Below are 17,758 nucleotides of genomic sequence, written 5' to 3'. Positions count from 1 at the left end.
TCCAGCAACTAGGCTTTAAAACATACACGAGGTTGAGACAAGTCATCCCTACCCCTTTGCTGAAGAAGATGCATACATCTCCTGCATTTGCTCGTGGGGATGGGCAGGTTGTAGCATCCTTTCCCTGCCTCCACAGGCAGTGATTTTAGAAGGACTTAGACATGTTTGTACTATTTAGGGCTCGAGCAAGCAGGAAGGTAAGGCAGGGATACACAGGCTACGAGGCTGTTGCAGAAAGGCTCATGAGCGAAGATGGGAGCCTGACCTAATAATGGTAGTGGGGGTGGAGAAGGGGGGATAAGGGGCTGGGAGTACTCAGGGAACAATTTGATACTGGGACTTGGGGGTCAGGGAGGTATCCCGGAAAACCTCAAACTTCTGGTTTGGGCAACATCACTAAGAGGAACGGGCTTCTACATACGGTGAACACTTACGGAACCCCTTGTGGGAGAGGCAAAGAATGATTCACTCTTTGAAAAGGCAAAACGAAAGAAGGGCCATTTTCAAGGCATAAGAGTAGGCAAAAGGGTAACTAATTTTGGCTATGGGGGTCGGGGACATTATCTGCACAGCAAGAGTGTGTAAAGCTGGCCGAGATGAAGAGACCTGGGGGTAGGCGCATGTTGTTTTGTCTCTGCGTTCAGAGGGACAGAAGTGTGACCGCTTGAGGTGATGTTGGGGGTGGGGTTGTGCTCGGCATTCAAGGCCTAGAAGGCCAGGCCAAATGTGCACTGTGTTTTGTTGGCCCTGGGGGCCACTGAAGGCTTGGTATAGCTAGAGGACCAAGATCAGACCTTGGATTAAGTGAAGTTACTCTGTCTGGAGACTGAGGAATCAGAGGTGGAGACAGGAAGACATGTGGGTAGAAGGCAGTGAAGACTTCACGACAGCGAGTTGTTGGCTGGGTTTGCCTCAGCTAGCAGCAGCCACACGGCAGTCTACAGGGACCCGGCACCTTGCGAGCCAGTGGCACTTTGTGGAGTCTGCAGACAGGCCACTGGCGAAATCAGTCAGCCTCGTCTTCAAACTGCTGGTTCTGTGCCCTTTGCCCAAACCATCCTCACTGACTGTTCAGTTTGGTAAAACAGCCTAAGGGTCAGCAAAAAAAAAAAAAAAGTCGCATTTAAACTAAAGATCATTTAAACTAAAGATCAAATATTTATCTCTTTGTTAGCGACAAACTCAACTCCAGCAGGCTGAGGTCATTGTCTGATGGGGTCGTTCTCCTTCCCCTACCCCCAGATCCATCCTCCTGGAGCCTCTAGAGAACATTGATATGCTGCTGCCTAAATATTTAGCAGCTTAGTTTATGGTCTGCCTTTTGCAGAATATTTGAATTTGGGCAGCAATCAAGGCCTGCAGTGAAGCACAAATAATAGGCCTTGAGACATTCGCCGGTGGGTTTGTGGAGCCCTTTCTGGATTGAGCTTCTCGCCCCTCCGCTCTTCCTCATGCTCGGGGTGGGGGTTGGGGGGAGGTGAACAGGAGCTGCATCATGCTTCAGGTGAACTTCCCACACATCCTTCTTTGGGGCGGGGGGAGCTCCTGCCTCCGGGTCTTTGCCCTCCCTGTTCCCTTCCCGGCACCCCCCTTCCCCTAGCTGTGCTCAGGGCTTGTGGTACTTTTCCTTCAGGCCTCTGCTCTCTGCTCAGATGCAGTCCCTTGTAACCCTCTCTGTCACAGCAGGTCCCCTACTTGTCATCGTGCGCTGGTTTGTCTTCCTCATGGCTCTTTGCTCCTTGACATATTACATCTTTGTCTCTTGTCTGACTCCTGCCCGTAGGGTGCGTGTTCTGTCGGAGCAGGAACTTTGTTGTGCTCATTACTCCTTCCGCACTGCCAAGACAGCACCTAGCTCGTGGAGGTTGCCCTGTACCTGGGGGATCAGCGACCCCTCAGGGGGACCAGTCCGTTAATCAGTGTGCATATTCCCAACATGTAATTGGTGCCTGGTACCTGGTAGGTGCTCAGTAAGTGTTTGAATGAATGAGTTGGGGAGCGGGTGACTCTGCGTGTGACTAGCTAGTGCCCCGCGCTTGGGTGCTCAGCAAGGGTTTGGCGGATAAGTAAATGAATGGATGCGAGAGCTTGCCCGCCTCTGAGACCGACTCTCTCGATGGGGGTGAGCCCTGAGATTTGTTATTTGAGGACGGCCCAGACGTAGTCTTGGGTACAGGCAGTCGCTGTTTGTACTTGAAAATTCAGTCAATACCTCACTCTTTCTCAGTTTGTCTGCCATCAGCCAGGCTCTGTAATTAACTTGCTGTAATTTAGCTTAGAGATGAATTTTTCATTTTAAAGATGCCATAAACAACCAGCGCTTATGATATCTGGGTTGTTAATGAAGTTCATGCCTAACAGAACATGAGGATGGTGTTACGGGCTGAGGAAAGAAAGGGCCGTTAGCCCACACCTGGCCGTAGAAGCCAGAGGACAAGCAGATGAGTGCTGGCAGGCTGTGGTTCTCTATTCCTGGGGTGCTTCAGAGCGTGGGGGCATCCAGGCAGAGCCCCGCTGTCTGTGAGGGGTGCATCTTCCTTGGGGTCACGTTTTACCCAGAGATTTGGAGAACGTGACGTTTCAGGAATATTGAAAGAGGAGAATTCCACACTGCTTAGTGGTTAAGAGCAGGACTCTGGAACCAGACTGTCTGGGTTTCACAGGGTCTCACCACTTACTTGTGTTGTGGCCCTGCCTGGGCAGGTTCCCTGACCTCCCCAAACCTCAATTCTCGTCTCTCAGATGGGAGCCTGTGACACAGGCAAGTCTCCCGCATGGGGACACTGTCAGCATTCAGTGACAGCCACCGCAGGCTTTCATCACAGTGCCATGCACATCTTAAGGGCCAACGTTATATATGATTGCTTGACATTTTTAGGTAAAAGAGGACACAGATGAAATTTTATTCTTGCAGTGGCTCTGCCCCAGACCTGGCCTCCAGGGGTGAATGTTCATTCACATCTGCCGTATCTGAGATGGAAAAGTTGGCGAAGCACCACCTTAAAGAGACTGAATGCGCACCACTGGCTGGGCTGTTCGTTTTCATGAATTTCCCCCCCCCAACTTGCCTCCTTCTTAAGCTGTCACAGAGTTGGGCTGTCGTTCACAGAGTGGTAGATTAGCGATGCTTACGTTTAGTAACTGCTGTCTTAAAGTACCTAATTGAACAGCAGATGAAGTGAGGGAACCTATAGGTTTGGATACAGAATTGCCACCTAAGGAGTCACTGTGCTGGGGAGTCACTGCGCTTACAGGAACCGTAGCCTTTCTGAGTGCTGGGACAGACCTGACTTGGTGCTCGCGTTTCATCCATAAACAAGCCTGTTACCCATCAAGGTGAAGACCGTCAGCGTGGAACCCTGATCCTTTGCTTTCGTCTGATTTCTGAATCTCTTCCCATTAGTCTCTTGGTTTTCCCTCGCGATGGAGAACTCCCTCCTCCAGATGTAGGCATCTTCTGTCCTCCGTTCAGGTCTGTCTTGCAGAGCACAACTAAACCTGGCCCTTCTTCAGCATGCAACCTCGGTTCTTTGTGAGCCGCGGACCTCCGGGCCTAGCGTTCACACAATTTCACGGGGAAATGAGATTTTTAACCATTTTAGCGGCCCTCACTGCGCGGAGGTCTTCTCAATGCAGTGTTTCTCAATCTGTCTACCGATTGTACAGACTGATTGATAGTCTCTTTTAGTGGATTGCAGTGGGCATTTTTTTTCTGGTGAAATAAAACAAAACAGAACACATCAGAGTGGTTGTTCATAATAAGCTTATGTATTACCTTGTAAAACTTTGTTTCAGTTTGTGTGGTGTGCCCCATTAATTATATTGCTTTCTGTGCATCATAACGATTTCCGAAGCCATCGATTTCAACCCCCTTGCCAGAATTTCAAGTTACTTCTTTTCTTTTTAGTTGTCTTTTTTTTGTCCTTCCTGTGGGTGGATTTGCTTCAGGTCGGCTGGCTTAAAACAAAGTTGCCAGTCGCTGTGAATGTCAAAGTCCTCATTAAAGCAGGACAGTAGGCTGTCCAGAGTTAAATGACAAGATCCATCAAAGGGCCTGCTTCCTCCCCTTCCTCTCCTTCAGTGAGAGGAGCCGGTGGTTGAACACCTTGAGAGCCTCGTGCCATTGTAGGGCAGGGTCTGGAAAGCCATGGTTTCCTCAAGGCTAGAAGAGCTTCCTCTGTCGCTGGTCCTTGCAAGGAGCATGTGGGGACCAGCCTGCATTCACGAGGGCTTCTTTGCTTTCCCAGAGACAAGCAGGAGAGGTGTCATCTTGTCACATGTTGTCCTGACAGACGTGACTGTAACTTGAACTGAAAGGAGATGGGGGACGTGACTCCAAAGATGGAGCAGAACTGAGACTGAACAGGGTTTTCAGAACCTGCGTTCTGGGTGTATTAGGGGAAGGGGGTGGTGGGGAGGCAGGTGTGCTGGGGGAGGGGCTCCCCTACAGGCCACAGAAGCCCCTTGAGCAATGGTGGTGTTCTGGGCGCCAGGGCCTATGCCAGGCATTTGCTTTTGCAATCACACGCCGTCCTCATGTTGTCCTTCTCTCACGTGGTCCTGACAGAGCCCCCACCCTGGTTCCTTGTAGCACCCTCCACCTCTGTCCCCCCGTACCTGCACCTGCTCTGTTGGTACCACCTGACTGTCCGCGCTCTAAGACCTGTGACTGCAGGTGGGCCACATGCTGCTGCGGTTACATGGTAGCCCTCTGTTGCATTTGTCCCCCTCGGGGACAGCTATTTCATAGCTCCTCTCTCTTCAGGCTTCTGACATCCCCTCCATCTTCCTGCCTCCTGAGCTGGCGACCTTCTTCCCGTTATCACGCACAGCCAGTGGCGGTCATGTGGGACTTGCACGTACTCCCAGCACCACGTCAGTGGCCCGGAGCCCGCTCTGCCTCCCCCGGGGGTGCGTCCATCACTTCTTTCTCCTTCCTTCTCCTGGTGCACTTCCCCTTATAGTACGAACATTCTGTAACTGCCTTAACTACCTGACAGACAAACAGAACAAAGCTCTTGTCCTCATAGCCCATAATTCTGACCCTCTTTTGATGGTGATGATGATGCTTGCTAACCTTCCGTAGTACTTAGTAAGTACCTGGCATTCTTCTGATCGGTTCATTGGGTACAATTTTTGTCCCCACTTCTCAGATGAGAAATCTGAGGCACAGAAAGATTAAGCGCCTTGCCCGAAGTCACAGTGCTGGCAGATGCCAAAAGTGGGGTTTCAGTGCCGACCCTCAGCCTCCAGGCTCTGTCCCGAGAAGACTTGCCTCCTGCTGGCCTCCGCTGTCTCCACCCCTTTCCTCTCTGGAACCAACTCCTCTTGCTGCCCCCTCCTCACCTCTCCAAAATCTTCCTGGGACCAGATGAGATGGTCGGCTCCTTGTTTCTCAGAGCGCTTTCCGTACTTGCCTTCCAGGACACCATACTCTTCCTGGTCTTCCTCCTTTCACACATTTTTCGTCTGTTTTGCTGGTTCCTCTTCTGCCCTCCCAGATCGAAGCATTATGTTGCACCAGAGCTCTGTCTGGCCCCGGCCCCTGTCCCTGTCTGCGCTCGCCTACCAGCCTTGTGGCTTTCAGCCCCGGCAGCCTCACATCCTTGCCTCCAGCCCAGCTCTCGCCCTGGACCAGACTCCTGTATCCCACTGCCTGCTCGCTGTCTCCGCTAGGGTCTCAAACTTGATGCGTCCCAGCTTCCCATGCCCCTGCCCCACCTGCCTTGCATCTTTTCCAATCCCCGAATGGCCCCTCCAGCCCCTCCAGCCTTCCGTTCATTCAGGCTTTAGTCCATTTCTTTTTTCCCACTCCAGTTCCAGTCTGCTGGTAAGTCATGTTGACTCTGCCTTCAGAGTGCATGCAGGACCTGACCGCTGTCCACCCCATCTGCCCCTTCCCTGGACCATGCCACCGTGTTTCACATGAACAGTGCGCTGGCATCTTCACCAGTCTCCTTCCCGCCGCCCTGTTCCCCTGCAGCCAGTTGTCCAACAGTGCTCTTTTTAAATGCAGGCAGAGCCCTGGGGTGGGTGTGTGTGTGTGCGGCCGGGGGGGGGGGGGGCAATCTCATCCTCCTCCTGCTCCCATTGTGGCCTCTCCTCTAAATGCTCCCTTCTGCCGTCCCCAGGATGCTGGCCGCTGCACTGCCTCTCAGATGTGCTGGCGGTGGCGTGGGGGCTACCCTTGGGCCTTTGCACATGCTCTGCCCTGTCTGGAAGGTCTTCCCAGGAATCTGCACAGGTCACTTTCTTACTTCCTTCGAGTCTCTGATCCAAAGTCACTTTCTCCTGAAGCCTTCCCCAAATGATTACTCTAAATGTGCAGCCTCTGCCCTACCCCCTCCCCTGTATTTTCTGCACAACACATAGCATCCTCTGACACACATTCTGTTCATTTGTTGGTTGCCTGTCTCCCCGTGTCCTTGTAAACTACCTGAAGGCAGCGTTTTGCTTGTCTTGTTCATAGCTGTATCCCCTTAATAGCCCCTCACATACAGTAGGTGCTCAAAAAATATTTGAATGATAGGTACTTTTATCCTTGGTTTATAGAGAGAATAATTGAAAGTCTGAGAGTTACTTGCCCAGGGCCATGGACCCTAAAAGTGTCAGGACAAGGATGGAAACCCTGACATGAGCTTAACTGCTTTGTAGCCTCCTTTTTCTTGTTAAATAAGGACAGTAATATGTGACACACAGAGTTATTGTGGGTATGAAACGGATAATGCGCAGGAAAGCACTTGTAAACCCTGGGGTGCCAAAGGACTGGTACTTATCTATCTTTTTGAGAACCCTAGCCTTTCACATCTGTTCTTCAGCAACCTGCCCAAAGGCTCTTTTCTGTTCTTGGGTTTTTATTTAGGAGAAGCCGGTACTGCCTTCGCCAAATTACCTACTTTCTTCTTCCTTCTGCCCTTGGTGAGAGAACTCTGTGCCTGTGCGTTCGTGTCTCTTGGCTTCTATCGGTAGTTCGGATCCCCCCCACCAGACCTGTGGCCTGTCAGTGGCTAGGGGACCGGTGTGTATGTGGGGGGGGGGGGGGGTGGCTGGAGCTGGCATGCATGTGGCTATTACTGTTCATGTCTGTGTTCCCGGGGAAGGCGCTTATGTTATCAGCAGGTGCTTAGCGGGTGTCAGGAGTCCCGTCTTGCACAATCCTCCAGGCAGCCTGCCCACCCCCTGCCCCCACTCTCTGCGGCAGACTGGAGTGAAGTGATCACAGGCCCATTATGGCTAAATACCAGGCACATAAAATGAAGCAGGCACACTTGATGAAACACAGAGCTCCCGCTCTCAGGCGCGCAATTTATGTTTCCCTGAACCCAGGGCAGCTTCCCCAAGTCTCCTAGCATGGGGCACGAAGCAGTTCAGCCCTTCTGATGCTCCGTTACAGTAACGACACAGCCACGAGAAGGGGTGGTAGGAGTCCCCCCACATATACCTTTCTTACGTGTTGTCTATTCGTTTGAATGCCTGGTTTTCAAGTAGGAGAAAAATGCATCCATTTTCTCAGCGAGCACCTCAAACTGCCTTTTCTGAAGACGGGAGAGCTGCGGCACTTTAGGAAAGGTGACCAGCATGGAAAATAGGCGGGCAGTCTTCCGGGGGAGTGGTCTTCCCTGGGGAGCCACCACCTGGGCCTGGCTTCCGTACTCGCATTGATTGTGAGCCGAGTGGGGGTGCAGTTGACGCAGTTCACAACTGCTTAACGCTGTCACCAGGCCAGGCCATGTCGTGCCGTTCTCCACCGGCACCTCTCCGACAGCCCGTGACATCAGGTGAAAACGGACTGTAAAGAAATCAGGCGACGTCAAATCAGCCGGGGCCCACGGTGAACCCTCAGGCAGGATGTGCTGCGGGCATAAACTCAGGCCCACCGCCCAGCCGGGGGCGGGTGTGCAGGCATACTTTTCAGGAAGGAGGGCAGGCTTTATCCCCTGCTGAGTGCGACAAGCCCGGGATGGCCTGTGCTCCCTCTCAGTCACCCTCCCCGAGTCCACGGCCTGCAGAACCGTGGGGCTGGAACCAGACGCGAACTTTTGATTCTGCACCCCATCCCTCCGCGTGCTTCTAGAGGATGCCGGCCACTTGGAGGCAGCTGCAGTGGTGGGGAAAAGCAGTTTCTGAGCCAGAGAGCGTTCGGTGAATCCCAGCTGCACTGCTGACTGACCGCCTGGGGCCTTCTCTAAGCCCCGGTTCCCTGGTCTGCAAAACGGAGTTACAGCCAAAGTGAGGGTTGCGTGTTTGTGGGTGACTTGATCGTGTTCGGGAAGTGATAGCTGCTGTTCCTCCCTCGGGGTGCCTCGGAGGCGTAGTGGGGTCACACAAGGAGGATGGGAGGACTTTGAAATTAGGTCTGAGTTCAAATCCTCTTTCTGTTCATTCATCAAATATTTACTGAGTGCCTGTTATGGATTTTACACTGGGGTTGAGGCCGTGCTGGTTCCCTAATGGTATTTGACCTTGGGGAAGTCACCACACTTTTCTGAGTCTCCGTTTCTTCACATAAAATGGGGATGAAAAATACCAATCTTGCGAGACTGTGTTGAAAATGAACTGAGCGTTGAGAAGTGGCAGCTGGCTACTTTATTCTTTTCTATTGTAACTTTTTTCTACTGCGCTGTAGAATTTTCTACCGTACCTTTGTGGTTAGTCGGTATGATGAACTGCTTGTTAGACTATTCCAGCTTGGATATTTGATGCAGCGGGTGTTTGCTGAGCACCTGTTATGTGAGAGGCACCATGCCAATCCAGGGGAATAGTATTGCTACCCCATAGGAGCGCACAGTCTCCTGGGCACATCAGAGCCCCAGCTGGTCACCAGCCACTGGTCGGTGCTGCCATAGGGGCACAAACCGAGTGCTGGGACAGCACTGAGGAAGGAGCCGTTGCTTCAGCCCGGGGAGGGGGCCGACCGAGGGTGAGAGAGACTCCAGCAGGCAGGGGACGGTACAGGGGAGAGGGCCTCCAGCAGAGGCACCGCCGTGGCACAGGCGCGGAGGCAGGAGTGTGCAGGGTGGGAGTGCAGGTGCGTTGGTGGCTGTGGCTCACGCCAGGCGTGACAAGGCTGGGGAGATGTGTTAGGGCTGGGTTGTGAAGTCTCAGAAGTCCTCAGCATTGTGCGTGGAGGCCAAGACATGGAAAGCTTAGAAGAGGGCAGAAGGTGGTGTGCCTTCTTGCATGGGGCAAGCACAGCACTGTCCAGGACAAGTGCTCCGTGAGCCTTTCGTGGCGTTAAAATGTCTCTCGTGGCCACACTAAAACAGGGAATACAGAACAGGTGAAATTAATAATATTATCCTCTTAAAAAATGTTTTTAAGTTTATTTTTGAGCGATAGAGAGAGAGAGAGAGAATGAGCATGAGTGGGGTAGGGGCAGAGAGAGAAGAAAGGAAAATCCCAAGCAAGCCCTGAGCTGTCAGCACAGAGCCCAGTGCGGGGCTCAAACTCATGAACCGTGGTCATGACCTGAGCCAATATCAACAGTTGGATGCTTACCCAACTGAACCAGCCAGGCGTGTCCCAATAATATCATTTCAACGTGAATACGATCTTATTATCATCATCCCAACACGAATATTCTTTCAACATGAATGAGAGTTTATCAAAATATTATATTTTGATATATTATCAAAGTGTCATTTCAGCATGAACCAGTGTAAAAATTTAAATGACACATTTCACATTATTATTTTTTTCTGGTGTGTATTTTACATTACAGTACAGTCAGTTTGGACCACAGCCACATTTCAAATACCGGAGGCTTGTGTGGCTAGCGGCTGCCGCATTGAGCAGCAAAGGGTTAGAGGTTCTGGAACGTGGGGAGTGGCAGTGATCTGTGTAAACCAGAATCTTCCCTCAGCCTGAACCAGCCTTCTCCCATCAAACCTTTGAACAAACCTGTCCACCACCAGATTGGTGACTCTGGTAGTTCTCAGCAGCCAAAAGAGAGAAAAACTGGGGGATTCCATCACCCACGGGCTACACGCTACGAAAACAAAAACAAAAAGCAGAATTCCCCGGTGTTTCCTCCCTTTACGTGTATCTCCACTGGACAGACCCCCCTGGAGAGCAAGGCACTATGTGCCGTTTATTGAACAACTGGTGGCCTGTTAATGTACTGGATGTTCGGATGACACATCCTCCCTAATTTTGTCAGCACCTCTACAAAGCAGGTTTTCTTATTCCATTTTACAGAGGAGGAAAATCAGGACATGAGAGATTAAGTACCTTGCCCAGGGTTGTATGACTGGACCTGACAGAGCTGAGACTCAAATCTGGTTTCACACCCTGGTTTACCTCTGCTCCTGGCTGTTTCTCTAATAGAGTTCAACTCTCTACATGATGTGTACATACGTACAGGTATATGTAATACACAAGTATATGTACGTATACATTATATATATATATATATATATATGTACATAAAGGTTATAATCAGATAAAAATCGCCAACTTGAAATGACTCTGTAGAAAAAGAGGTGTTCCCATGCTTCCTCTCTGCCTCTGCCTCCTGCCCACACACACTGGGGCCCAGTTGGACGGTTGCAGCGCTGACCAGTTGCCCCGGACTGGCATTGGTGGGGGAGGGGGCAGAGCAGGCGGAGTGTCATTGGAATCGGGTGGAACCCAAGTGTTTGTGAAGTCTTCCGTTTCCCTGGCTAGGGGAGTTAGAGGCAGTGGGGGGGGGGGGGGGCGGTGGTGGGGACCAGGTGGCAGTCACAGTTGTGAAGCTCGAACTCGGCTAGTGGCTTCTCCTTCCTGTCTGGGCTGCTGGCTGGGAAGAAGCCAGACTTCCCAGTGTGAGCTTGATCTTCACCTTCCTCTCTGTGAGGGGCTGGTAAGCGCTGAAGTGGTCCCAAGTGGGGAGTGGGTCAGGAAGGTAGGTGGGTGGTGACTGTTCGGGCTTTGCAGTCTGACAGATGTGGGATTGACCTTCTACTCTGCCACTCCCTAATTTTGGGACCGAGGCAGTGCTCTGGGTTCCTCACTGGTGAAACTGGGGTGATCCTTGCAGCCAGGGCTCTTTGCACTGGAAGACAGAGGTCCACTGGAGCCAGCTCATGAAAGAGGTGTCCACCGTGAAATACAGAAGCACAGCAGTGTCCTGTGAGGACCAGAGCCTGGTAGAGCTGGAAAGACGGGAGTGTGGTCCCCTCTGCTCCTGTCTCCTCTGTCCCCCACCCGGCTTTCTCTCTTGCCTTCTGCACATGGCATCAGATGGGTTCCCAGGTGGCTACGTGTAGTGTCCCTTAGTGTTTCTTACTCTGGATTTCCCAGGTGGGGGCTGATTGACCCAGCTCATTTTCTCGAGGCAAGCCACACATGTCAGAGGTCCTGGCCAAGTGTGGTCGAGCCAGTCGTGACCCAGCAGGCCACCTGGTCCGGTGAGCCGAGGCCAGTGCATGTGAGGTGGTCTGCCGGCTCAAAAGGAGGCGGGGCCTGGATATGAAGCATCTGTGAACTTCAGCCTTACAGGCTGATGTTTCCCTGCTGAGTTTGCTTTTTTGCCCTCCAAAATGGTTATTGCCTGCCTGCTCTTTCCTCAGACCTGCCTCCCAACTCCCAGCCTTGAGGCTGAGCCCTTTCCTGTTTCATTAAGAAAGTAGGAGCCTCTCATTCCTGCCGCACAGTACAGACCTGCCTCCTCCCGTCCCCGTCTCCTGGTGGATTTGAAGCCGTGCCTTCAGTTCTCTCAAAGGCAAAGTGGTCCTCGTGTGCTCTCTTTTCAGCATCAGGGCTTGCCCCGTTCTGCTGGTCTCCCCAGACATCCTCCGGTTTCCCTCCCGGCTGCACATGCTCTTCCAGCAGGGCCCCAGACCAGTTGTCTGCACAAGCGCTGGTCAGAGTGCTGGTACGTGAACCATTTATCGCACGTTGTCACAGGATTCAGGAGTGTGCGCCAGAATGTAAGTCAGCTGTGTACCACGCCTGATTTAGTTCAGCTGACTTTTTTTTTTCTTCATGGCAAAACTTTGTCAATGAAAGAAGCAGAGTGTCCCTCTGCCTTCTGGCCCAAGCTTCTCCCTTCTCAGCCGAGTTTGTGGGTGACACTTTTAATAGCCCTACTCTGCGCCCTCCCCGCTCTGAAGTCACTCATGTCACATCTTCGTGTTGCCAAGGCCCGTAGATGCTTCTCGATCTTCACCTTGGCTCTCGGTAGTGCTCTGAAGCAGTACCTTTCTTGACTCTCTCGGCCCCCAGGACTTTATATTCGGTTTCTCCCCTTCACTGGCCTCTTCTCTCCAGGCCTCTTTGCTTGTTCCACAACTCTCTGTCCTCTGTCAGGGGCTGCGGGGCCCAGGCCGGGCCTTTTCTCCATCTACCTTTAGTGAGCTCACCTTGGCTAATAGCAGATGACTTCCAAATATAGATCTTCAGCCCAGCCGGAGCTCCTGACTCATTGCTCCAGCCGCCTCCTTGATATTTCCATGGCGATGTCCAATAGGCATCCTCACACACGGACAGAGCTGAACATGGCACTTCCCGGTCTTTCTCAAGCCCACCCCTTCCCCCACCCCTTCTCCCTCCGCTCATGAGGCAGGACCACTGCCAGCCAGCCGCTTGCACTCCAAACTTTAGGTTCACCTGTGATTTCCCCCCTTTCCCTCAGAGGCCACATCTAATCTGTAAGTAGGGCCTGTCACTTGTGCCCCCAGAGTACAACCTACCGACTCTGTCCTCCCCGGCACCACTCCCTCTCCCAGTCTGAGCCACCCCCTCCCATGCTGGCCTGCTCCCTGAGCCTCCCTTGTTATTCTGCCATGCCCCACCCCCCCACCCCCCCTCGCTCTCCACAGAGCAGCCAGAGGGAGCTTTTGAAAGCCTGTGCCTGCCAGTGTGAAGCCCTTCGGTGCCTCCTGCTGCTCTTGGGATAAGACGAGGCTCCCTACTGTGGCCTGCATGCCCCCCCCCACCCCCCCCACCCCATGACCTGGCCTCTGCCGCCCTCTCCAGGTCCAACTGCTACTCTCCTCCTGCCTGGTTCCTTCCACTTCTGCTGTGCTTCTGTCCTGGCTGGTCCCCTCCCCTCTCCTCTGGTGTCATCTCAGAGACGTTTTCCCTGATTCTTGGGCCCCAGAGAGAGTGTGGGGCTGTGGCTTGAGATCCACAGCCTAGGTGAGTGAGAGCAGGGAGGCTGCCTGCTGTAGCCTGACGAACAGCCCGGGATTCAGACCTGCCTGCTTGTCCTTTAAATCCTGACCAGACCTGCACTGTCCCCAGCAACTTGAGGCTTTTTTCTAAGCTCCCAGGAACTTCTGAGTGCATCTTACGGATAGCAGGAGCTGGTCACCATGGAGGCTGATGCCTTTGAAATGCTGATGTGGGAGGACCGAAGCCAGGGCCTGGGGCCCTTTTTAACTCCAGGCTTCCAGGGGTGCCTGCCTGCGGCCGGGCCTGTGAGGGGCCCTGTGAGCAGCACCCGCGGGTCCTCCGTATTTCACAGGCCCGACAGGCCATTAGCTCCCCCCTGCCGGGGAATAGCTGCAAATCCGAGTGCCGCTAATGGCTTGTCTCTTTCTAAACAAACTTGTGAGGCCCCGTCAGGGAGAGGACGAACTGCGGTTCCTAGCTGACAAGCGGTGCTGTCCACTGCTCTGCTGGTGTTCTCGTCTCTAAAACGGGGGATAGTAAGCCTCTTCCATCCTGTGCGTTCCAACTTCACAGCCCTGTGGGATGCACCCTAGCAGCATTAGCTAACGTGCATTGAGTGCCGTCTCCACGCCACGCACCGTGTTACGGATTCTTGTCTCGTCCTCACCATGGTCCTGTGAAGGGCACACTGCCATCATTAGCACCTCTCAGGTGCCGGGGCTTCGAGAAGCTCAGTGAGGCTGCCCAGGGTCGCGGGCCGGTGAGTCGTGGGGGAGAGGAAGCCGGCTCCGTCTGGCTCAGCGGCCTGTCCTGCTTCCCTGCAGGTGGTCAGAGCACCGTGCACTTGTGCGTTTTCAAGTCCTCACGGTCAGCCTTTGCGAGAGAAGCTGTTCTCATTGTTCAGATGAGGGCAGTGAGGTCTGGTGAAGCTAAGTGACTTGCTCACAGCCATGCAGCCAGTAAGCAGTATGTCCTGGGTTTGAAGCCAGGTCTGTCTGAAAGTTCTGTGAAAGATTTGAAAGGGAGAATTGGTAAAGCCAGGGATTCCTACACCTGTCAGGTGTTAAGAAAGTACTAGTGAGTAGTTTTCAAATCCTAGTGGAAATTGTACATTGGCCAAAGTAGGGCTGCCCTGGAATTAAGTATTTGCTTTTGGCTGGCCTTGGTCATCCCAGTGTACTAAAATTAGTTATCTTGTGCCATAAGAAACTCTGCCTGATGTGGGTAATACAGAAAAAATTCCGGGGTCCATATGAGATGAGAGGAGTGGTAGGATATATTAGGGTCCCTCTACCAACAGTTGGATCTCATGTAAGACGTCTTCTGTCTCAGAATCCACGTTTCATATTCTGCCGCTTAATGTGACGACTTGGGTGTAAATGCTGTCTTCTTGTCAGCATGGTGACAGGCCGCCCACTGCCCTGGGACAAAACTGCACACACAAGGTCATGTTACAAGGAATATTGGCGTGTGCTGCCCTTCTGCCTCTGAGAGCATCGAACTCCATGCTAGTCCCAGGATACTGTGATGGACAGATGTCTTGTCTGGTCCAATATCCAACCTCCGCTTGTTTTTCGCTTTAAGAAAACACTCTACTTACTATAGAGATTGAAAGGCTGGGCTGTGGGCGTATTGGGCCTCCGCTTGGCTCGTCTGACGCACACAGGAGCTGGTGGCGCAGAAAAGCCAGGCACTCGGCAGTCCATCCTGGACGGTGACAGCAGCCACACCTAGTTTCCAAGGACAGTCGCGGTGGCCTCAGCGCCTCCTGCTGCAGTGGCAGTGCCCAGGTGGTGCTGTGGTATGAGTGGGGCTCTGGTTATGGCCGCCTGGCTCCCTCGTCCTGCTCGTGGCCAGAGCCCAGGCCTTTGCTTTTCTGGGGATCCTGAGACGTGCCAAAGGTCTCTGAGTCAACTCCCCTGTCTCAATCAGTCAAAGGGTTGCTGCCACTTCAAGCTAAGAATCAGACTTCTATGGAGCTCTTGCTGTAAAGTTGTCCGTGGGTTTTTTATTTGTTCCCAGGCCCCTGACGGCACTGGTTCACTGTCTGAGCCCCTCCTCGGGGCACAGAATTCACGAGAATCCGAGTGGGCGGCAGGACCGCAGGCTCAGCCAGTCTCCATTGTCTGCCTGACCCAGACAGCACTGTGCCTGCAGCCGGTGGTGCACCCCCAGACCGAGGGTGCTGCAAGGGTGGGACTTAGTCCTCCACCTCTTCCGCAGCTCCTCCAGCAGTGCCTGGCACATAGTAGGTGCTCGGGAAGGTTTGGACGGATGGACGAACCGGGGCAGAGATGGAGAAGTCAGTGCCTCTGGGCCCTCTGTAGCCCTAGCAAGGCTGACCAGGCCCGGGCGGAGCGGAGACGGCGCGCCGTCCCTGTCCCACATGCACAGAGGCCCTGTGTGAGCATGCCGGAGACCCATTCACGGTACGCCGCCAGGCCAGGGACCCTGGGGTCCATCCAGTTTGTCCTCAACCCCACCACTCAGAGGCTCTGACCTCTGTTGTGTGACCCCTGTTGTTCCTAACCCCTTGTCTTCTAAATTGCAGGTATGTCTCCTGGGTTAGCATTTGCCTTTCAGTTTATAGTTTCGTTTCCTTTTCACTCCGTTCATTTTCAATCACAGTTCTCCCCACAGGAGGTTGTGCACCTTGACCAGAGGAGCGTGGCCCGTCCTTCAAAACCTTCTCCGGACGCCTTCCTAGCCTCGCCCGGGAAAGATGCGGCAGCTCAAAGGCAAGCCCAAGAAGGAGACGTCCAAGGACAAGAAGGAGCGGAAGCAGGCCATGCAGGAGGCCCGACAGCAGATCACCACGGTGGTGCTGCCCACACTGGCCGTGGTCGTGCTTCTGATCGTGGTATTCGTGTATGTGGCCACGCGCCCCACCGTCACCGAGTGAGCGCTGTGGGCGGGCTCCCCAAGCAGGGAGTGGAGGCCCGGGAGGGGGAAAGCCAACGAAACATGGCTTTCGTGTCCCAAGATTTTCCTGATGCTGAGCTCCGAGCAGGGGCACCCTGTCTTCTCTGGTCTTTGACTTGATTAAAGTTTCTCCAATTTCCCTGGGAGGGAATAGGGAACGTTTTATCAGTGAACGTGCCATACACCTTATGGTCCACTTCATGTGCCTTTCAGACTTCAAAGCGGTGTGTGTGTGTGTGTGTGTGTGTGTGTGTGTGTGTGTGTTTCTTTGTCTCTCCTAAAATCAGTATGTAGCCCACCTGGTGAGAGGAGGAATCTCTGGGTCACGAATCAGTTGGAATCAGTGCTCACCCCATCCCCATTGTTTTGAACATGACTCTTTTCCTACATGTGTTCACAATTTCCAAAGGGACTGTACTTCTTCTCTGTGCTTAATGTGATTTGAAATATGTCGACTCAAAAGTGAAATATTTATTTTTTTGAATAAAGGAGATAATAGCCTTAAACTGGATGTTGATCTTGCTTTGCCAGGAGGAGGCCTTGCTCTCAGGGAAGTGCAGGGTGGCACTGTGTGTGTGTGTTTCTTCACTCTGCTCCTTCCCCCCGGGGGCTTCTTCACCTCTCCTTCAGTCCCAGCTTGAATCCCTTTCAGTAGCATTTGTGCTTTCTGACTGGAGCAGTTTAAGATTGGGAAAATCTTGAGAGGGGCAGGAAGGGTACATTCATTGGTCTGTTTCAGCAAAGTAAGAGTTCTAACTGGAATATGACTACAGGTGCTCTTTATACCAGTTAGAAAGGCAACCCGAAAGTGGCCCTGGAGGTAAAGGTCAGACTTGGTTCTGTTCCTGCTGAAAGGATGCAGATTGTTTGCAGGCCAGCTGAATTTTTGATGCACATTGGCCCTGCTAGAAGGTTCTGCACTGTACTCTAAGGGCATTGTTAGCCCGGCCCTGGTTCCTGAGGGAGTGACCCCTTTTTGGAAGTCAGATTCATGATGACTGTTCTGAGGGTGTCTGTCCTCCTGTCATTGCTGATTACACAGAGATCTGTGGGGAGAGAAGTGCTTTTCTAATCACTGAGGCTGCATGACTTACTCCCTGATGGCTCAGGCTGTTACAGGGGACTTGGGATGTCTGGGAGCAAGTTCCTCGGGAAGATGAAGCAGCTGTTGAAAGGAAGGACTCCAGCCGATGCCCCATGGTCCCGGGACTCGGCAAGGCTGACAGAGCTTTGTGGGCCACTCTGTGAGAGCTGGTCTCAGAGGGAGACGCTGTGCGGCCTTAGGCACGCTCAAGTGCCCGTCGCCCTGGAAAGAGATTTACTAAAATATTTATCAAATGCAGAGGCTGCTAGCATAAAGTTTTTCAGAGGTTTCTATTTTTCTCTCCCTTGTCTGGTTCTCTTTTATAAGCCTCAGTGCTTGTGGTCTGGGAAAGACTGAAGGCCGCTGACTCAAGGACCTGCTCACGCAGGGGCACAGCGAGGAGGAGACATCTCTGTTCTTCACGGTGGCCACAGGGCCACTGAAATGCAGAGCTCTTCACCGTCCTGCCCCAAGAGTGGGTGTTGAGGCTGCCGCAGGGACAGCCTGTCCAGTCTACCAGAAAGAGCCCGGGCTGCATGTCACAGATTGCCTGGTCTGTATCTTGTCCCCAGCCTATGCCAAGAACAGTGGAAACTCACTAAGCCTCAGTGTCCCTGTCTGTAAATCACTGGTCGAGTCGCTTCTAGGGAAGGGGGC

General features: G+C 52.9%; 1 protein-coding gene across 1 annotated transcript in view; it reads left to right on the top strand.

Moving 5' to 3' along the window:
* SMCO4 (single-pass membrane protein with coiled-coil domains 4) overlaps positions 1–16,523 on the top strand; it is a 63,376-nt gene extending 46,853 nt beyond the window's left edge. The window contains exon 5 of the mRNA XM_060604393.3: positions 15,724–16,523. Within this exon, the coding sequence (XP_060460376.3) occupies positions 15,724–16,137 (414 nt within the window). The 3' untranslated portion in view covers positions 16,138–16,523. The remainder of the gene's footprint in view (positions 1–15,723) is intronic.
* Positions 16,524–17,758: the final 1,235 nt, after the last annotated feature.

Source organism: Panthera onca, chromosome D1 (assembly GCF_046562875.1).
Source record: "Panthera onca isolate mPanOnc1 chromosome D1, mPanOnc1 haplotype 2, whole genome shotgun sequence".
Taxonomy (NCBI): Eukaryota; Metazoa; Chordata; class Mammalia; order Carnivora; family Felidae; genus Panthera; species Panthera onca.
This window is presented reverse-complemented; position numbering and strand designations above follow the sequence as displayed.